Genomic DNA, 23138 nt, shown 5'->3' on the forward strand with positions numbered 1-23138 from the left:
TAGTATTTTTGTACCTTTGTGAATACCACCACACCACAGTAACTGAACAAATTACAAGGGCAATAGCAAAAGCAAAAGAATCTCATATGAGGAAAACTGCATGTTAAAACAAAGTTGCCTGTCCAGACAAGCAGTTTGGTGGAATAAGGATATGTCTGATCTCAGAAGAGAAACAAGACAGCCCTTGAATAGGACGAAGCAATCTAGTGATTCTTCTTCTTCTTCATGTACCATGTCCTTTCAGAACGTTGGTTACCATCATAGCTATCTTAATTTTATTCACTGCCACCCTAAATAGCATGCTTGTACCAACACCATACCAATCTCGCAAGTTCTTCAACCATGAGGTTCTTCTTCGTTCTGGACTGCGTTTGCCTACTATTTTTCCTTGCATGATATTTTGTAGCAACCTATATTTGGGACCTCTCATTACATGTCCGAAGTACTCCAGCTTTCTCTACTTGATGCTTTTTATGATCTCAGTAGTCTTGCTGAGACGTTCTAGTATTGTGGAGTTTCGAATCTTCTCCACCCAGGAAACTTTTAAAATTCTTCTATAGCACCACATTTCGAAAGCCTCAAGGCGATTTAGATCGATTTTATTCACAGTCCAGGACTCGACACCATAAAGTAAGACCGAAAAACACGTAGCAGCGAAGTAGGCGGATCCTCAATGCCAATTTTAGGTCTCTGTTACATAACACCTTGGACATCCTTCTAAAAGCGGCTCTAGCCGCTTACACCTTGCTCCCAATCTGGTGATTGGGAAGAATTTAAGGCTAAACTGAAAACCGATAAGACACTCCTATCAAGGAACGTCCTGGAGAGATAACATTAATAAACCCAAGTCAGTTACATTGTCCAATAAGAACACCTAGTACACAATGTGTACAGACACAAAAAAGGATCCTGTAGAGCATCTTTTAAGCCTTCACTTACCATGGTCGATCCACTTGGCTAGTGGTAATCGTCAAACAAACTTGAGCCCAACCAGAAATGACTGGCTCACCTCTGAAGTGATCTTTGGTTCCCACAAGGTCAGATGGCGTATTGAACCATAAAAGAATGTGTGTGTACTTTGTACGCACGTAAGAAGTTATACTTTTATTTTTTATTATATGATTTCAATGAAATAAATATACTTTCGAACAGTTTATTTATATTTTATTTAAAGATTAAACTAATTTTTACTTAGTACTTTCCAAAAATTTTTATTAAAACAATACCAAAAATTAAAAAAAAAATAGAAAACTGCCGGATTTGAACCGGGGACCTCTTGATCTCTAGTCGAACGCTCTACCGCTGAGTGGCACTGAGCTATACTCCTTTTGTGCGGGTGCGGACTACAAGATTTCTCAGACATAGTGTCAAATAGACCAAGTGAAGTATAAAAATACTTTAAATATTACTTATTATCTGATTCCCGAGGTAGACAAATCCAAAGATAAAAAAATTATAATAAATATATTTACTAAAAACACTAATATATTCTTTCCACGCCTTTTTTGGACTAATACATACATAACTTAAAACATTTAGCAACGAACTCCATACTGTCTGTGTGCGTATGCGCGCTGAATAATAATAATTCAAAGTAAAAGAAAAGAAACAATGGTTTAGATTTGATTAGAAAGCTCAGAGGATAAATAATTTCGAATTTTATTTCCTGACTCAACTTTCGAATAATAATTAACTCCCAATCGCGGATAAAGAAGTATAACTTCAAAAAACTGCTGGGCTGAATAGAATATTTCTCAGGCAACTTCAAGAAGGACTGAAAATAATTAAGTGTCGCTAAAGACAATATTTAGAGCTAGCTATGCCCTGAGGTACATTTCCACAGCCAGGAGAAGATAGGGGGTGGTATTCATTCCCAAACCAGGAAAAACAGATTACCTACACAAAATCATACAGGCCTATAAGTCTGAATTCATTTATGTTGAAAACCATGGAAACAATATTGAATGAATACATCAAGAAAAACAATCTTAATGAAAATACACTGCACCAGCGGCAATGGGCGTATCAAGCAGGGAAATCATGTGAAGCAGCTCTGCACAATCTGGTGTTGGAACTCGAAAGAAGTTTACATCAGAAAAAAGTCACCCTTGTTGCATTTTTAGACACAGAAAGTGCATTTGATAATACATATGTACCTCCATCCACTCAATACATAGTGCGCTGGTGAGGAAGAAAATCAACAATACAACATGTATGTGGATTATTCAGAGCAGAATGATATCCACAGATACATATGAAGTTGCCATAAACCTGAGTGGAACTAAGGGCTGCCCTTAGCACACTATTTATTTTCTATGGGTATTTAATATACAGGGTTTTCAGAAATTCTGCTGACAAACGAGGACTGGAGATTCCTCGCATATAATTTTAAAACAGAGAAATGATAAGTCCCATATCTAAACAATAAATCTGAAAATTCTCGTGGAACCAGTTCATGCCCACATAACAATTTCATGTTCTTAGTAGATTCATAGAACATACTTTTCAGAAAAAGTATATACTGAGAATGTGCGTAATTACCATTGCGAATGTGTAGAGCAGATACCGAGTATATACTACATTACAGTACTTAAACGTTCTATGTATATACAGTAGAACCCCTCTAATCCGCCCTCGGATGGTCCGACGCTCCGGGTAATCCGACCTGCCCGCATGCCCCGGCAAATTCCTTCAGTGCCTGCTCTCAATTCTTTCAGTGTTATTTCGAACCTTGTGGTGTGTACATATGTTTTCAAAATGTCCGCGAAACGTAAACACATTACTCTTTCGTTAAGTGAAAAACTTGCAGTGCTTCAAAGGCTGGATAAAGGTGAATCACTACAAAAAATTGCCAAGGAACTGAACGTAGGCGTGACAACAATTAAGGATTGGAGAAAAAATCGGAAAGACATTGAATCACATACAATGACGATAGATGGAGAAAACGCTCTTAAGAATCGAAAAACATTGAAAAAGCCTAAACTTGAACTGCTTGATAGTGCATTATGGATGTGGTTCAGCCAAGAAAGAAGGAAGGGAACTCCGATATCTGGCCCAATCATAAAAGAAAAGGCAATAATTTTGCACAAAAAACTAGAAGTCGGAAGTGAGTTTAAAGCTAGTGAAGGCTGGATTGATCGCTGGAAAACCCGTCATGGTATCCGGTTTATCTCAATTTGTGGTGAAAAATTATCTGCTGATGCTGAGGCGACTAACGAGTTTTCGGTGAAGTTTCAAGAAATCGTAAAAGAAAATGAACTGTTACCTTGCCAAGTCTATAACATAGACGAGACAGGCCTAAATTACAAAATGCTTCCCAGTAAAACCGTAAGTGCGCCAAATGAAACCGTAGCGGGAACGAAACTCTTAAAAGATAGGTTAACTGTTGCTCCTTGTAGCAATGCCGATGGTACACACAAGCTTTCCCTGTTTGTAATAGGCAAATCTAAGAAGCCCAGGGCTTTCAAAAACATCAATTTATCATCATTGCCGGTTTATCACCGCAATCAAAAATCTGCTTGGATGGACTGCAATCTTTTCAAATCGTGGTTTTTTGACGAGTTTGTGCCATGTGTTGAGAAGGATTTGAAAAAGAAAAATCTTGCCGTTCGAGCTCTACTGCTATTGGACAATGCACCATCGCATCCCTCTGAGGAGGATTTAGTAAAAGGAGATATAAAAGCTATCTTCCTCCCACCAAATGTCACATCACTTATCCAGCCAATGGACCAGGGAGTGATAGAATGTTTTAAGAGGCATTATCGCCGAAAATAAATAAGTTCTATCTTAGAAAAATCCGAAGAAGGATATGACATTTTTCAAGCCATGAAATCCTTTAACATTAAAGATGCTATCTATACAATGGCTGAGTCTTGGGCAGAACTGAATCCTGACATGCTAAGAAAATCTTGGCGTAAGCTTTGGCCAGAAGTTATGACCGAAATTGACCAGATCGAAGATGAGCAAAACGACATGCAGGAAATCGTTAAAAATCTTCAAACCCTAAATAATTCAATCCCTGCTGGTGAAGTTGAAGAGTGGATTGAACAATGCGACAAAAACTGCGAAACCAGTGAAGTGCTGAATGATGACGACGTTGTTGCCGTTTTTTTGGAACATGATGGTGATGAAAACGTGAACTCAGAATCCGACAGTGATGTTGACGAGCCTCCTGTCCAGATTTCACACACCGATGCCAAGAAATTGAAATTCGGCCTTCAGTACATGGAGCAGAATCCAGCATCAACACCGATGGACATCTTGTGGATCAAAAATTGGAGAAACATTGCAGCTAAGTCCAGAATTTCGTCTTGTAAACAGAAATCTGTCACTGACTTTTTTGCAAGTAGACTACTAATTTTTTCAGTACATATGTACCTTTTTTTTGCAATTAATTTAATAAATACATAACAAAGAATTCTGGCATTTTAATGCAATATAATTATGTACATATGTATGGTTATTATATCACTGAAGAGAATAATACAGGCTTTTTTTCTTGTACAGACGTATTTAATGACTTTTTCTGATAATCCGACCTTTTTTGCGTTCCGACCATACTCCTAGTCCCGAGGGTGACGGATTAGAGGGGTTCTATACTGTACTTAGAATGTACTACCGCACTTATTTTCAGTATATACCAAGAATGTTCTTTTTAGAACATTCCAAGGACGTGCTATAAACCTTCTATGTGTATACTTAGAACATACTACCGCACATCTTTTTAGTTTATTCCAAGAAGGTACTTTTTAGAATATTCCAAGGAAGTGCTATAAACCTTCTATTTATATACTAAGAACGTACTACCGCACATCTTTGTATGGGAAGAATATTATATTTTTAAGAATATTCTAAGAAAGTGCTATCAAGTGCTATATTGCTTAGAAGTATGTTTTCAGCATCACCTAATCTCATCTTAGGTTCTACTGGTTCTACCAAATATCTATTTACATATTTTAATTGCAAATGAGAATGTAGTTAGTACCTACATTCTACAATATTACTTAAAAAGTAAGTACATATTTATAAATTTTAGTTATTTATATAAATCATTATATAATATTTAGCTAAACTAAACTATGCATAATAAGTAACTAAAATTTATATAATACTTATATGTACTTACCTATTTAAGTAATATTGAGTTATCAAAATAGATTATATGTATTTTGAAGCACCGCAAACAAAATAAACAGATTATGTATGTTCTTTAATTAGTCCTAGTACTACATCATTCGCCTTCATCCTTAACACTGCATAGATCCATAGATGATACAAATAATGAAATAATGCCTGTTTTCTTTTTCATATTTCACGGTTTTTTCCTATCCCTGATCCATTCAGGTAAGAATACAAATGGTCAGAATATGATGGGGGGGGGGGGTTATGAATGTATTGTTGAATAACAAAATCGGTGGTCAGTGTTGCCAAACGGAGAGAAATTTCCCTTTTTGCGGGAATTTTCAACATAAAAGGTGATAAAGGGAAAAAGTTAACTCAAAAGGGAATTATTGTTCCAGTCCAAATTGTAAAATATTAAGAAAAAATCAAAATATTTGAAAATAATTCAACATATCTTCTCAGATTTTGTAAACAGGAGGGAAGTTTTTTTTTTATAAAAGTGGGAATTTTTAAGGTAAGTTGGCGGAAAAAGCTTACTCGACGGTTGGCAACGCTAAAGCCTTTGGTTGCTTTGGTTGTGCAGTTTGGCACGTTTTGGTTCTGCGAAATGGCCTATTGAATTGAATGTACCTAAATTCAAATTCCAAGGATGTAAAAATACTAATGATTCATGATAAACTCGAAATGGTAAAGTCATTTCAATTATGAAAACGAATTTTTAATAGTATCTATGTAAACGTTAATACAATTAATGTTTAGACTTTTTTACCCTACAACAATTTTGAAATGAAATTCGTCCAATACTACCTACATACATAAATTTTATTAATTATGTATTCTAAAATATAACGAAGTTGATAATCTATAAGGCTAATATTATACTTCCTATACATACAAAGTATTTTTAAGATATTTTAAAGGTATCTACTTATAAGTATGTGTTAAGAATGTACTTATAAGTATGTGTTAAGAATATTCGATAAAGGTATATTCTAAGAATAAACTTTTACGAATATTCCGAGATCCTACGTACACGAATATACTTAGTATATTCGGTACGAGAATATACTTTGAAGTATATGCAAAGAACATGAAATTTAGAATGTTTTTTAAGGTAGATGCTATGCTTGTACTACACATATACTAAAAAGAATATACTCCGACGAATGTTGGTAGTATATGCTTAGGACATGATGCGAACATCATTGTTATGTGGGTGGTGACATCCTTAATCTCTGTCTTTTACAATATATAAGGCAACGAGACGAAAGGGACTCTACAATATGCAGTCACATTCCGTCTATTCGTACAGGAAAGATTGATTCCAACGAAAATTGATTCCTTGTATTCAAAATATGAGAAAAATTAAAAAACAGCTTATATGTTTTATTTCGGTTCAGAATTCAGAGATTATCCACCATCCCCATACGTGCGTTTCGTAAATGAAACATAAGCTGTTTTTAATTTATTTCAAAACAAATTAACCCATTTCACTAAGTCCGAAAATGTTTCCTAAGGGAGCTAGCAGCTACAGCTAGAGTTCTTTGAAGATGGTGCCTTTGTACCCAATTATTTTTTTAATACCTCCAGAACGCTTTTATTTAGAAAATCGAAAACTGGTACGCTTATCCTATTTTTATCTTCCAGAGATGAATCGATTCCATCTATTGCTAATTTCTAGTACCGGTCATAGGCGTCCGTTTTGGGTAGGTCAACGATTATTTAAAATGGTTATTGTAATAGAAGCGCTCTGGGGAAATTAAAAAAAAAACAGGTAAACAGTAAAAAAATTTAGGTAATTATTACAAGGCTTTGTTCAAAGAGCTCTAGTTCCCTTAGGAAGCATTTTTGGACTAGGTGTATTGGGTTTTTTTTAAATGGCTTTGGCAGAGCCAATTAGCCAGACTTGTTTCTGATTGATTGCAGATTCATAGTCATAAATTTCTTATAACATAAGTACATTCTACAATTTTATTTTTATAGATACATTGGTACATTGTGTAGCTTTTTTTTATTTTGTTTTTTTACTTTATCGTACTATATACGTAGTATAGTATAATAGATAAAGTTATAGGATCGTGCAAAAATTTTTTTTCAGATTTCACTTTTTTTTTACGTTTTGAGTCCCCCTGAGTCTAAAAAGCAAATAAAAAAACATGTCGGAAGTATGTACGTACGTATGTACGTACGTATGTCGCCACCGCCCAGCAAAAACTACCGGACCGATTTCAATGAAATTCGGTATGAGTAAGTTTAAGAGAATTTTGTCGAGAAACTAAGCTTTTAAAAAAAATCTCTCAAAGGGGGGCCGAAATAGGGGGGTTATTTAGGGTCCATTTTTGCAAATTTTGACCGAAACGAATGAAATTTAACTCAAAGTTAGCTCATTGATAGGTTAATCTAAATACGAAATTTGACATTTCCAAATTCAAAATGGCGGCCAAAATGGCCGACTGCCCACCCGACACATTTCTCTACCTATCTAAAAACTTGTTTAAGATAAGTTTAATTTGAAAAAGTCGTTATATAGCCTAAAGATGGGGCTCTAAGAGGAAGATTATTATTTTTCAGAAAAAGTTATGGGTTGCCTATATTTAAGGGGTCAAAATTTGACATAATTTTGAACTAGATTTTCTCAAAAATGGCTCCAAGGAATTTGTTTATTTTTTGATGTAGTTTTGATATCCTCTAGGTAAATGGAATGACATCAGCCAGATTTCTTAATTCCCCATAAGAGGGGAGTTATGAATTTTTTATAAAAAAATATTCGGCTGCCCGTAACTTCCTTTGTAATAGAAACTAAAATCTGAAATTTTGCAGATATACATGATACTTTATTATCTATTATAACAATAAATTTTACCCAAAATATGGCTTCCGGTTGAAACGGAAATGAAAAAAAAATCTTAATTTTTTTAGATACGCCCTGTATATTTTTACATATTTTGAAAGAATCCAAAATTACCTTTCCAATGACATAAAACTCGTTGCTGTAGCTCAAAAACTCGAAAAGTTATAGTAAATAGAAATTTTGCTATAATCTTGTGTGTGTTCTCTCTCACGCGATGATAGCAGAGCATTATTATAGGGCAGTGAATGAGGGTACTTGGCTCCGAATTCCATCCTACTACATCGATGTACTTGATATTTTCACAGAAGGTAGGGAATTGCTCAAGAAACAAAATCTACCCTATATACTATGGCGCTTTTTATCTTGGGGCGGTTCCCACCCCTTCAAGGGGGTGAAAAATTTGTTGGTCAAAATAACGAAAGTGGCTAGAAAACCTATTTCTAAGCAAAAACTGGTCTATACTTTTTTTTTGAGAACTCGATACTTTTTGAGTTATGCGTAGTTGAAAATTGGCCATTTTCATTGAAAAATTACACCTTTTCGGACGGTTTTTTGTGAATACCTTAAAAACTATACATCGAACTAAAAACACTGTATAAAACATTTTTTTAGATTATAAATAATAAAGAGATTCGTTCCTTCGTAAATGTTCTGTTAATAATACAAAAAGATATATGGTAGGTGAAAAAGAGTTTGCTTTTTTGGTGCATGCTCAAATTGGTGTATTCAAGTTGAAATAACAGAGGAACGGTAGGTTTTAGGTGTGTAATGCTATCAACGCCTTTTGTAGTGTTTGAAAAGGCCTTTAAAATGAGCACCGTTAGATCGACGCTGTCAAGCCAAAACTGCATAAACGACAATAAATTGATTTTTCAAGAAAGCCAAAAAACTGATTATTTTTATTTTTACCAATTCTGCTTATCTGCACAGTGACTCAAAAAATTGGTGATTTTTTTTTCAAATTTTAATATTTTATGAACATTAATGTGGCTGAAAATACTGTCTGAAATAAATTAAAAACTAGAAAATGGCGCTTATGTCCAATCAAGATATAACATTGGTGAATATGCCAAACGTACCTCTGGCGTTTGTGTCGATCGCATCGTTGTAAGGTTAGCCAATATGGCGCTTAAAAGGGATAGTTTAAACATATTGTACAAATCTCATTGTTGTCTAATTACTTCAAAGATAATACAGTAACATTTTCGAAAGCAATCAAAGATAAATCTAGTTAAAATTGAAAAACCATCTTAATTGATTCTTTGCATTAATTTGATTTTTGAGCATGTTCCACCAATTTTAAATAGAAATAAACATCATATTTAGATTCAGCGACCTCGAAAACATAAAGAATCATCAAAATTTGTCATTCACCTTAAAGTTGATTTTCGTGGTCGGTATAACATCATTTTAGGGGTTGCTGCCGCTTGCCTAACACTAGGTGTGCGATTTTTAAAGTCATATAACTTTTTTCCTATTACATATTTTGACTGGAAATTTTTCAGAAAACTTCTTCATCACTTATATTTTAATACTGTATTGGTTAAAATTATAAGCTAAAAACTTCGTCGCTCAACTTTTTTAATTAAACATGAAACTAACGAAATCTGACGACAAAATGTTTAAAAATTAATAACTCCTTTTTGAATTCGTTTAAACACTTTAGACAAAGCTCGTTGGTATCTAAATACTTAAAAAATGACACAGTAAAATTTTCAAAAGGAAATATTTACAGCGACCAAAGATACAGTGAGGTAAAGTTGAAAAATCATCAAAATTGATTTTTTGAATTTTTACATGAAATTTGATTTTTGAACATGTTCCACCAATTCTAGATAAAAATAAACTTCATATTCGGATTCAGCTACCTCGAAAATATAAAGAATTATAAAAATTTGCCATTCACCTCCCATGGTCGCTTTTTCGATTTCTAAGCCCCAAATTAGGAGTGTGCCGTTCGCCGCCGTGTAAGTGAGCTATGGAGTGACGTCAGAATTACGCCTCTTTTCGCTTTGACAAGTTGTTGCTAAATCAGTTTTAAGCGTACCCTAATTATTAATTGTAATTCTATATTTTTGATAGATTAATAATATAATTTGTGTGTTAATTTTAATTGATTTCATATTTTTAGTTTTGATTTGATTTTGTTCTAGTGTTACTTTTAGGTGATATTATTCTAGGTATATAAGGTAAGAAATACTTAAATTTTTAGAATATGTTAAACAATGTTGTTTTGAAGCTATTTTCTTGTGGCATTTTTGTAACTAACTATTTTTAATGGGAAATAAGCCACAATTTTACTAAAAAAATGATTTTATTAACGTCCAAATAGGATCCGATTTAACCGTCGAAACGTTAATAAAAACATTTTTTTAGTAAATTTGTGGCTTATTAGACAAGCCGAAAACGGCGGGTTCGTCGGAGAAAATATTCCCATGACATTTTTTGCATAATCACGTTCGTGAGACATCCCAGAATAAGGTTCAAGAAGTCGCCCAAGGGAAAAGTGGTCCAAATTAAAAAAAAAAAAATTTTTTAATCAAATTGCAAAAATCAATATTTTTGGCCCGGACAAATTTTGTTTAGATTTTTTGGACCATTCTGGATAAAAAAGATCTCTTATAATTTTTCTCTAAAGTTGATCGTTTTCGAGATATAAACAATTTAAAATTGAAAAAAACGAAAAATGGTGATTTTCAAGGCTTAATAACTGTATTAAAAGTTATTACTATGAAAATCAGAAAGTGACTAAATCAAAGTTTAAAGCACCCCCTACAAGATCCTGGAGAAATTTTTGTCATTATTACTTTATCGTACTATATACGTAGTATAGTATAATAGATAAAGTTATAGGATCGTGCAAAAAAATTTTTTTCAGATTTCACTTTTTTTCGACGTTTTGAGTCCCCCTGAGTCTAAAAAGCAAATAAAAAAAACATGTCGGAAGTATGTACGTACGTACGTACGTACGTATGTACGTACGTACGTATGTCGCCACCGCCCAGCAAAAACTACTGGACCGATTTTGATGAAATTCGGTATGAGTAAGTTTAAGAGAATTTTGTCGAGAAACTAAGCTTTTAAAAAAAACCTCTCAAAGGGGGGCCGAAATAGGGGGGTTATTTTGGGCCCATTTTTGCAAATTTTGACCGAAATGAATGAAATTCAACTCAAAGTAAGCTCATCGATAGGTAAATAAAAATACGGAATTTGACATTTCCAAATTCAAAATGGCGGCCAAAATGGCCGACCGCCCACCCGACACATTTCCCTATCTATCTAAAAACTTGTTGAAGATAAGTTTAATTTGAAAAAGTCGTTATATAGTCTAAAGATGGGGCTATAAGAAGGATGTTATCGTTTTTCAGAAAAAGTTACGGGTTGCCTATATTTAAGGGGTCACATTTTGACATAAATTTGAACTAGATTTTCTCAAAAATGGCTCCAAGGAATTTTTTAATTTTTTGACATATCTTTGATATCCTATCAGTAAATTGAATGACATTAGTCATATATCTTAACTCCCCATAGGAGGGGAATTATGAATTTTTTATAAAAAAATATTCGAGTGCCCGTAACTTCCTTCTTAATAGAAACTAAAATTTGAAATTTTGCAAACATATATGGTACTTTATTATTTATTATCACAATAAATTTTACCAAAAATATGGCTTCCGGTTGAACCGGAAATGAATAAAAAATCTTAATTTTTTTAGATACGCCCTGTATATTTTAACATATTTTGAAATAATGCAAAATTACCTTTCCAATGACATAAAATTCATTGCTGTAGCTCAAAAACTCGAAAAGTTACGGTAAATAGAAATTTTGCTATAATCTTATGTGTGTCCTCTCTCACGCGTTCATAGCAGAGCATTATTGTAGGGCAGTCAATGAGGGTATTTGGCTCCGAATTCCATCCTACTACATTGATGTACTTGATATTTTCACAGTAAGTAGGGAATAGCCCAAGAAACAAAATCTACCCTATATACTATGGCGCTTTTATCTTGGGGCGGTTCCCACTTCTTCAAGGGGGTGGAAAATTTGTTGGTCAAAATAAGCACGAAAGTGGCTAAAGAACCTATTTCTAAGCAAAAACTGGTCTATACTTTTTTTTTGGAACTCAATACTTTTTGAGTTATGCGTAGTTGAAAATTGGCCATTTTCATTGAAAAATGACACCTTTTCGGACGGATTTTTTGTGAATACCTTAAAAACTATGCATCGAACTAAAAACACTATATAAAACATTTTTTAGATTATAAATAATAAAGAGATTCGTTCCTTCGTAAATGTTCTATTTATAATACAAAAAGAGATATGGTAGGTGAAAATAGTTTGTTTTTTTGGTGCATGCTCAAATTGGTGTATTCAACTTGAAATAACAGAGGAACGGTAGGTTTTAGGTGTATAATGCTACCAACACCTTTTGTAGTGTTTGAAAAGGCCTTTAAAACGAGCACCGTTAAATGTCGGTTACTTACAAACTAAGCGAGATATGGTGCAAAAAAATATATGACTAATGTACTTTAAGGAAAAATGAAAAGTATATACATTTAACTCCCCATCTACCATAATTTAAATGCATTGTTTTCCTTCTACAATACCTTTTAATATATATATAGTGTTATTTCTACTTTCAAAATGTTGAACGGGTTTAAAATGAATGGTTTTTGTAAAAAATGTGATCAAATTATAGAATGAATTTTTAAATTTTCTTAAAAATCTTCCTTTTTCTCCATGTAATTCGAAAATAAAAATATTTCACCCCTGAGAAGTGGTGGGAACTTCCCCCATGATAAAAGCGCCATAGTATATAGGATAGACTTTGAATTAGGAGATTGGGCTACTCCCAAAATTTCATTAAAATCCATGCAGTAGGATAGAATTTGGAGATAATATCTTGTTCTTAATCTCGCGCATTGACTGGCGTAATCGAAATAGAATGAAATGCAAATATTGTAAACTATTAATTTCTCAGAAAAATGAACTAATTTGAAATGAAAGTATGACTATAATATTCTATTGATTTATGCAATAATCTACACATCTATAGTGTGTCCCCGAAATATGGCATCGAACATTTTCTCAAATGCAGGAATTAATGATGCGTAGAACCATAAAATACTTTTAAGTACAGTAGGTGTTTCTAAAATATCAAAATAACGAGTAACTTTGTTATTTTTATAGAATTCCAGTATCTAGTACCATAACGATAATAGATCGGTACGATAAAGTTCTCGGGCGGCCCTTCCGTCCAGCGTTTTTTAAATTATTTTACTGTGTTTTTTTAATATATATTTTAATTTTTGCGAAACACTTTTTTTAACTTCTTTTTTTTATTCTTTTTTATTGGGTTAAATTGTCTTAAAATTATCTGAGGAGTCTTCGTTTGTTAGGAGGGTTTCTGGACAACTTGTATCACAAAAATTAATTGAATTGAAAGTGCTATTATAATCATAAATACGTTTTTGATATTAAATAAAGTTAAAAATACATAAATATTAGCAGTCATCAAAATTAGCTGTATATTCCAATATTCAGAACAAGGGTGTTGATCGCTCAAATCATTAAAAAAAAAGTGAAACAGAAGAAGAGTGAATTGTCAAAAATCAATTTCGGATTTGGAAAGCACCAATTTTCTAAATTTCGAACTGCCCCCATGTTATACAACAACATTTAAGTCCTACAATCAAAAAGTCGTACAAATTTTGCTTATTTTTAATTTAGAAGTATGGCTTTGCGTTCACACCATATGAGGTATTTTAGGTTATGTTCGAACATCAATAACTTTGGTTTTGTAAGATTTTCTTCCACCGCTGGAGTCTCAAAGGTAATATAGTGTGATACAAAACTATTTACAAAGTCTGAAGTCTTGTTTTTAATAGAAAGGATTAGTCTTGGGCGTTCGTACCAGTAGTACTGATGAAGTCATACTAACTCCGGCAGCAACAAAATATAATGAAATAACTCAAGGAAAGCTCCTACAACAATTCAAACTGTAAGTTTTATAAGTTAATAGGTCATTTCATAATATAAATTAAATTGGTAGTATCTTAAGGTGCGTACTGACTAGAGCATTTTCTCCCGAACAAACCAAATAAGAGGAGCACGCACAAACAAGCAAATGCTCAGGTTACTTGAAATGTTTGTTATATTCCTCCTGTTCCCATATTATGTTCATTATATTTCAGTGTTCATCCGACCATGGTAGTGGAGAATCTAGTTATAGTTGTTGGAGCTTTTTTTCATATTCAATTTATTGAATGAAAACATCAAAGACATTGAATAAGGAGGTTGTTTTTAAATCATAACAAAACAACTCCATAGTTGTTCTCGGTTCATCTCTACCTAAAAGAAATGCTAGAGAGGAAAACGCAAGCCATTTAGACACAAGAGCAGAACTAATCAAATTATGTGGAACGCCCATACCCACTGAGCATCCACAAACAAATGCTCGCTTTTGATCTCTTACCAACAGTTCTCCCGATAATGATCAGCTCGTTTGGTTTGGCAGCATTTTGCTTGTGATTACGTACTGCTTAAAGCAATTTGTTACAGCATCTTCTGCTCGTTTGAAGAAAAATGCTCAAGACAGTATGCACCTTTATACAACTGTATTCTCAGATACTATAGATGTTTTAATGTACAGTGGAACCTCGATAACTCGGATTAATCTGGACCTCGACCGATCCGGGTTATCAAAAATCCGAGATAGCCGGAGAATATGGTAAAAATTAATAAAATACGGTATACTTACAGATAAACTCCGTTAGAATTGAAATAACATGAAATATATTTATAAATATGCACAGTGCCTACTCATTAAAATTACTAAAAAAAACACCAAACCCAAACGTAAGCAAATGGAAGCGAACAATACAAGACACACAATACTAAAGACCATTGTTTATAAAAGAATTTTTTAAATAGTCTTTCCTAAACAATGCTGACAGTTTGAAATAAAAAGGAATATATACTACAGACAGGTGGCTGTTGTTTCTGCGGCGTGTGCTATGAGTCATTTTTAATATCGTATAGTTCAAATTACACACATACACATTATCTCTCAAATATTATATTACATACATTTTTATTGTTGAAAGGTTTGTCTGATAATTAACTATTTTGATTGGAAATAAGCCACAATTAAATTGAAAAATACAAAATATTGATAATCAAAATGTTTATCTGATGAAAATCGGTCCGGGTTAGCCGGACTTCCGGGTTATCAGGGGCCGACTTATCGGGGTTCCACTGTATTCTCAAAAACGCAAAAAACTGTTCTTCCTTTGATACAGAATCAGTATCCTATTATAAGATAGTAATTATATTAATAGTCTAGTGCCTTATAATTAACAAACGTGGTGTTATATTGACAGGTCTAAAATATATTTCATAGCATACATAAGTACTTTTGGAATTGTAGGATGTTCCTTACACACATAGAAACAACACTGTATGTATTTTTGAAGTGAATGGTTAGAAATATTCAAAATAAAACAAGATATAAGCAACAATTTTTCAAAATTATATTTTATAAATAAAGATAGGAATATATAAATTATAAATAAAGATAGGATAGGATAAGAAAAGGAAAATAATACATATTTCAGCAGTGATTTTTCCAGTTAATAGCTTTGTTCCAGCAGAATTTTGAACTGATTCAGAATTGTACTGAGCGTGCACTTTACATAAAACCGTACACATTTTATGTAAAGCGCACTCTCAGTACGATCCTGAATCAGTTCAACATTCTGCTGGAACAAATATCTTGTTGGTCTGATTGTTAACGCCTGATTTCATAATGAAGTTAAAGGTGACTTTAAATTTAAAGTTGCCTTTAACCTTAAAAAGGCTATGGTTGAAGGCAACAAAGTCTCCTTTAACTTTATTATGAAATCGGGCATAAGACTGCCTGTACTCTTTTAGGCATGCCCGTCACCAGTGATTGTATAAATAGGTGGTCTAAAGCTTGCTACTGTTCTCTAAGATGTTAGAAAGATCACTGAACCACAATGGAGACCAACCACTCCATCTTATACTTATAAGTAATACTGAGCTCTTCTAGAGTATCTTTCACAATTTCTTCTCAGTGAGTTTGGGCTTTATCATCCACAAGAACAAAATTTGAGCCAGGTTGATGAACAAATGTGTCACAAGAGTAAACAGTAAAAAACACTTATCTTTTATAAAAAGAGAATTGTTTAAAACTCCCTATTACTGGGCACATTTTTACTTCACACTGACTGTTCATTGTTTGCCTGCCAAAAATGAATATTCCCTTCTAATTCCATCCCATACAGTATCCATTTACAACATTTGGAGCCATATTTTGTTTAAGATATGTCTATCTTGGTCTCTCCACGTCAGAATATGGCTAACCTCATCCTATAAAAAACAGTTACACCATTGTCCTGCAGTACAGTGTTGATGTTGTTTGGCCAACACTCTAGGCTGACAAAATTGGCAAACTGTTGATTGGGGATGTTGAGCACATCTTTGGGCTCCTTTTTCACTTCTGTGTAATATTCTGTGAATAGAAGACAAGCTTACTTGACTCAGAAGAAGATATGATCCTTCTTCTGCATGTAGACCTCTGTACTATATACTTACTAGCAAGTCCAACTAATCATACTCTGAGAAATGTTGAATATTTGGGCACTTCGTGTTGAATCCAATAACCATATTGTAAAATGGCTAAACCGTTTTTGGAAAAAGCTTTGGTAATGATGTAATACAGTACTAGACCCTAAATAATATTATATAACAATTATTTCTAAACAAAACTTTCACCAAATTAGCTTTATGGAATTTTTCATATGCAGGAAATGCGGATTGTACGTATTATGTAGTTTTTCTGGTATTAGGTGCAATTTTTGTGGTGTGGACTGATCCTGAAAGGACATAAGAATAATATTACAACATTATTTAACAATAATGTTCATATATTTTAGCAAAGGGTAGATAAAAACAATTTTTTATTTCTTGTTCATTAGAAATAATAGAGTATTCATAAGTAGCTTGTGAAGGCGAAAATGTTTAAAATAAGATTAAAATAGATTAAATAAAAGTGAGTCCCTCATAAAAAACGGAGTGTGATAGATCTCCGATATGCAAACATATTTATTAATAGGTCTGAACAAAAATAACATTAACAATAGAAAAGTTGTGGAAAAACGACTTGTTTTATTAAGCTTTATCTCCACCAAAGCAACATACCTCAACTTACTGCAACAACAACATAAAAGTTGGCTGTTGTAGTATATTACACTGTGTTGCAGTATGTTTATATCGCAGTTAAGGTCGCCTCATATTATAAGGCACGTCGCGTTTTCGGCACGTAGCGTTTGCAGACCGTCAATCGGACTGCCCATTCACATTATAATACATAGAACGTTTACGTTGGTTTCAGTTTGGTGTGGTGCAGATGTGTTTATTGTCACAACACATCTTTACATGACAAATTGCCTCGAAAACTACTTTTTAAATTAGACCGGGCAGTATCGTCGCCCCGGCTAGCGAAATTATTCCGATTCGATATTTTTAAACAAACTTACTCAAAAAGAAGTCCTTATAACATATCCACAGGGTGCCGGGCGGTACCGTGGTCGAAAAATTGTTTAAACATTTTTTTTAAACAAATTCACAAAAATATTTTTTTCATTTCGAGCAATATTTTTTTAGATAAACTGGGTCATTCTGGGCAAAAAAGGTCTCTTGTCATTTTTCTCTAAAATTGATTGTTGTCGAGTTACATGCGATTAAAAATTTGAAAAATGCGAAAAGGCCATTTTCAAGGCTTAATAACTCGATTAAAAGTATTATTATGAATTTCAATAAGTGACCAAATCAAGTTTCAAACCCCTTCTTCAAGGTCCCAAAGAGATTTTTGTCATTATTTTACTACAAAGCTGTTATTTTTAGTTATTAACAATTAGCGCTATAGTCCAACTGTATCGTCGCCCCCGTTAGCGAAACTATTTCGATTAGATGTTTTTGCACAAACTTACTCAAAAAGAGTCCTTATAACAAACACATCCACAGGGTGCCGGGCGGTGCCGTTGTCAAAAAACTGTTTAACAATTCTTATTAAACAAATTCACAAAAATAATTTTTTCATTACGAACGATTTTTTTTTAGATAATTTGGGTTATTCTTAGCAAAAAACATATCTTGCAAAAATGCGGAAATGGCCATATAACTCGACAATAATCAGTTTTAGAGAAAAATCACAAGAGACCTTTTTTGCCCAGAATAACTCAAATTATTATTAATTTGGGTTTAATTAAATTATTAATAAAAAATTCTTTTTGTGAATTTGTTTAACAAAAATTGTTTAAACAATTTTTAGACCACGGCACCGCCCGGAACCCTGTTGATGTGTTATAAGGACCTCTTTTTGAGTAAGTTTGTGCAAAAAAATCTAATTTCGCTAACGGAGGCGACTTCGCTACAGTTGGACTATAGCGGTAATTGTTAATAGTTAAAAATAACAGCTTTGTAATAAAATAATGACAAAAATCTCTTCAGGACCTTGAAGAAGTTGTTTGAAACTTGATTTGGTCACTTATTGAAATTCATAATAATAATTTTTAATCGAGTTATTAAGCCTTGATTTTTCGCAATTTTAGAGAAAAATGACAAGAAACCTTTTTTGCTCAGAATTACCCAAATTATCTAAAAAAATATTGCTCGAATGAAAAAATATTTTTGTGAATTTGTTTAAAAAAGATTGTTTAAACAATTTTTCGACCACGGCACCGCCTAGCACCCTGTGGATATGTTATAAGAACCTCTCTTTGAGTAAATTTGTGCAAAAAACCGAATAGGAATAATTTCGCTAGCGAGGGCGACGATACTGACCGGTCTAAATACTCGGTATCAAATTCAAAGAAATACCTACATAAACAACAAGGGGGAAACGACCCGTATCTGTCAACATCCGAAAAATATTGTTTTCGAATGAACCGAACGCAGACGTAACGTGTCTTATACGCTACGTTACGTGTCTTTTACGCACAATATGAATGGTTCAATTTAAAAACCATTAAATTATATTTTTCGCAAACGAAACGCTAAGTGACGAAAACGCGACGTGCATTATAATATGAGGCGACCTTTAGAGTAAAGAAGTTTCCTTTTATCTTCGGCGGTAAAGATAAAGGGAAATCTTGCAACATTTTGTAACAACGACAAATGTTGACATCAGTGTGGATGGATTGTAGTCAGTTGTAGTCACTAGTTGTTGACAAGTTTGAACTGTTTGTTTTGTTTTCTGAATTTGGTTATTAAAATGGTATTTAAATGGACTGTAGCTGTAGAAGCCTGCATTAATTTAATAGACAATTATAAACAATATACATACATGTCTTTGGAATGCAACTGACAAAAATTATAAATGCAGAGAAGCTAAACATCATGCTTGGTCCAAGATTTGTAACGGTATAAATTGTGAAAATATAGAAGAGGCAAAACCAAAAATAAGAAATTTTTAAGCCAGTTCTACAGAGAAAGGAAGAAATACAAGGCTATGAAGAAATCCAGCTCAGATGCCTCTTTTGTTGCGCATAATAAACAACTGTTGATTCAGTGGATACATGATGATGCATCTAGTCGCAAATACGTGCAACAAACTCCAACATTGGTACAACCAATTTACTTGGGTGGAAACACTTTGTTACAAAAATGTGAAACTTAATTCAACTTACTTCAACATTGTAAAACACAAATAGCCCGATCAAAGAACAATCTGACCCCCAAAAAAAATAAAGAAAGGATGAAAATTTGGGAATAGGTAGTTGAAATTGTCTATTATTATATAAGAAAAAGTTTACAATTCTACATGAAGGTACACCCCCCTCTCGAAGGTGAAAAACATACATTCAAAATAAGTCCGGAATTGGATAAAATGACTAATTCTAAGTAACTTTTTTTCTATAGAGTTTTTTTCACTAAGTCAACACTCGAGTTATTTGCAAGTGAATATGTTCATTTTTAACAGAAAAAAACATGTTTTTGGACGGTTTTTCGGAGAAAACTCAAAAAGTAAGTATTTCAGCGAAAAAAATATTCTTAGCAAAAATATAGCTTATAAAAAACTGAAAAAAATGTGTATGCTTGAGGTCTGCAGACCCAGTAGAAGCAGAGTTGTAGCTAATGAAAAGTAGATTCTTCTTCATAAAATTCCAAATCGAATATTTCAATGTGAAATAACCCAAAAACGGAGCACTTTTCGGGGAAATTCATTTCAACTTTTTTAAAGTGTTTAAAAAAAGGATTATTTTTGTTTTTTTAAAAAACTTGTTACATTAAAAGTAAGTGAGTTAAGCTCAAAATATTGTTGGTCCCTTTTATTTTTTGGTAAAAAAATCGCGAAAATCACTCCCAAATTAGCATCACAAATAAATTTTATCATTACCACTTCAAAGTTACTTTGCTTATGTATTATTTATATGATCTGTAAGTTTCATCGGTTCAAAGTGCTTATTTTTGAAAAAGCTTTAGTTAAAATGGCTTGAACGAGTAACTAATCACAAGTTTAGGCAAATTTTGAACAGACATAGCATAATCAATTTTAGTATAACAAGAAAACAAAAAAGGAAAAATATTCAGAAAAGCAAAACGTACATTTTATTACTCTTTAAGATTTTTGGTATTACTAATAATTTTTAAGTTAATTCCATGGACAGTTCCATTTTTTTTTCAAAATTAAAAAAAAATGTTTTATTTTAAACCCAATTTTTTTCAAAACTGAGCACTTTGAACCAATGAAACTTATAGATAATATAAACAATACATAAGTAAAGTAACTTGTAAAGCGATTACGATTAATTTTATTTGGGAAGTTAATTAGGGGGTGATTTTCGCGATTTTTGTACCAAAAAATAAAAGGGACCAGCAATGTTTTGAGCGTAACTCACTTATTTTTGTTAGAAATTTTTTTAAAAAACAAAAATAAACCTTTTTTTAAACACCTTAAAAAAATTGTAATGAATTTTCCCCGAAAAGTGCTCTGATTTTTGGTTATTTCACATTAAAATATTCGATTTGGAATTTGACAAAGAAGAACTTACTTATCATTAGCTACACCTCTGCTTATACTGGGTCTGCAGACCTCACGCGTACACCATCTTTTTTAATTTTTTATAAGCTATATTTTTACTAAGAATATTTTTTTCGCTAAAGTACTTACTTTTTGAGTTATCTGCGAAAAACCGTCCATAAACATGTTTTTTAACTCGATAGATAACTCGAAAAGTATTGACTTAGTGAAAAAACTCTATAGAACAAAAGTTCCTTAGAATTAGTCATTTTATCCAATTCCGGGCCTATTTTGAACGTATGTTTTTTCACTCACGAGAAAATATTTTTCACCCGTATTTCAAAATTTTTGTAAAATGGAGGGGATGTAGAATTGTAAACTTTTTCTTATATAATAATAGACAATTTCAACTACCTATTTCCAAATTTTCATCCTTCCTTTATTTTTTTTGGAGGTTTTCGTAAAATTTTGTGTTCCCTGATCGGTCTAAAAAGATGAAGTATGTTGCTTTGGAGGAGACACTCCTTTACTCATTCATCCTTTGTATGTATTAGAACTTAATAGTTAATGTAGATGTAATCATATTTTGTGTATCAATATTGTAAAGTTGAAGCATCATTTGGTTGTTTCAGGTCAGTCATGATTTAATGACCACACAGTTGTCGCATCACAAAAATGGCATCAAGTCGTGATGGCAGGAGCAGTTCTGCTTCGTCTCACAGTGGTTCCAATATACCGCAAAACCGACCGTCTATTCGTACCCCGAAACGCCCACGTCCTACCACAAGTAACGCTTTAGATGAGAAAAACTCTGATTTTCTATGTCCAGTGTGTTTCAATTTGATCGAAGAGGCTCACGTCACTAAATGTGGCCATACTTACTGTTACAATTGCATAGTTAAGACTATTGAAACGCAAAAAAGATGTCCTAAGTGTAATTTAAATCTAAGTTTAGAAGAGATATTTCCGAATTTCTTGTTGAATGAACTGATAAAGAAGCACAAACTTCGTTTGAACGGATACGAAGCTCTTGGATTGACAAGAGACAGTTCCGGTGAGTTTACTGCTACTGTCGATGGATTAAGAGATTTCGTGGCTAGCGAGTCTCAGAATCTAACACTTCCAGATGTGAATGTTATGTTAGAAGTACTCACTCAACGGAAACAACTTTTGGAAGCTGAATCGTGCGCTGCTCAAAATAAACTTCTGTTAGAATTCCTCAAGCACTTGCTCCTTCAGAAAAAAGAAAGGCAGACACAGATAGCTAAGGAAATTTGTATTATTGAGCAAGATATTGAGCAGGTTGGCAAAAAGATCAAAGAAGTGCATAGTAAATGTCCTACGCTGGAAGAAGTAGAGAGGACGGCCGCTGGAGCTTCAGAAACAGATGCTTCAGCGGTAAATGCGATGAAAAAGGAAATGATCGAGATTATAGATAATATTGGCAGAAAAGAAGAAGATACAAATACTTCCCTAGCCATGAGGCGTAGACGAATGCACGCATACTTTGACGATTTCGTTGAATGCTACTTTTGTCATCGTTCTAAAGAGATGTTCTTTGGTAAAGAAGTCACTGATAAGACAAAATCCGCCTCAGAGATTAACGTTGGGTTGGATCTTTTCCGAGAGAGCTTGATCAAATTTTCCACGTACAATTCTCTACGAGTACTCGCCACATTAAATTACTCGAGTGATCTATTTAATAATTCGACTATAGTGTCCAGTATAGAGTTTGATAAGGATAACGAATTCTTTGCCATAGCCGGTGTAACCAAACGAATTAAGGTAAGTATATTTTGCTATTTTGTAGTAGAGTAGTACTAAGAGACTCATTTATATTCAGCTCAGCAGGATGTAGTACGTTCTTTAACCCATAAAGCCTACGGGTACCATATGGAGCCAACAAATTGCGTACGCATCGGACTCTATTTGCCATATTGTTAGGTAAAATTTCGCAAAGAGATTCGGTCTATCTGTAGTACAAGGTTATCTCTTCTTGAATGAGCAATTCAAATTTAGTTTTATACCTATTTTCCAGTGTAATAAATTTTTGAATTTACGGTTGGTTTTGTTTGTGGCAAAATTTATTACTATATTACTTTTTGCACTAGGATCCTC

The 23138-nt window shown here is 33.2% G+C and overlaps 1 protein-coding gene across 2 annotated transcripts in view; it reads left to right on the forward strand.

The window, feature by feature from the left end:
• The first annotated feature begins 13542 nt into the window (after positions 1-13542).
• LOC114329097 (E3 ubiquitin-protein ligase COP1) overlaps positions 13543-23138 on the forward strand; it is a 31512-nt gene continuing 21916 nt past the window's right edge. The window contains exons 1-3 of one of the 2 annotated variants that reach the window (XM_028278113.2): positions 13543-13808; positions 13864-13976; positions 21653-22805. In XM_028278113.2, coding sequence (XP_028133914.1) covers positions 21696-22805 — 1110 coding nt within the window. In that variant the 5' untranslated portion in view covers positions 13543-13808; positions 13864-13976; positions 21653-21695. The remainder of the gene's footprint in view (positions 13809-13863; positions 13977-21652; positions 22806-23138) is intronic. The other variant, XM_028278120.2, reaches the window with a different exon arrangement.

The sequence above is a fragment of the Diabrotica virgifera genome, chromosome 7, assembly GCF_917563875.1.
Source record: "Diabrotica virgifera virgifera chromosome 7, PGI_DIABVI_V3a".
In the NCBI taxonomy this organism is placed as follows: Eukaryota; Metazoa; Arthropoda; class Insecta; order Coleoptera; family Chrysomelidae; genus Diabrotica; species Diabrotica virgifera.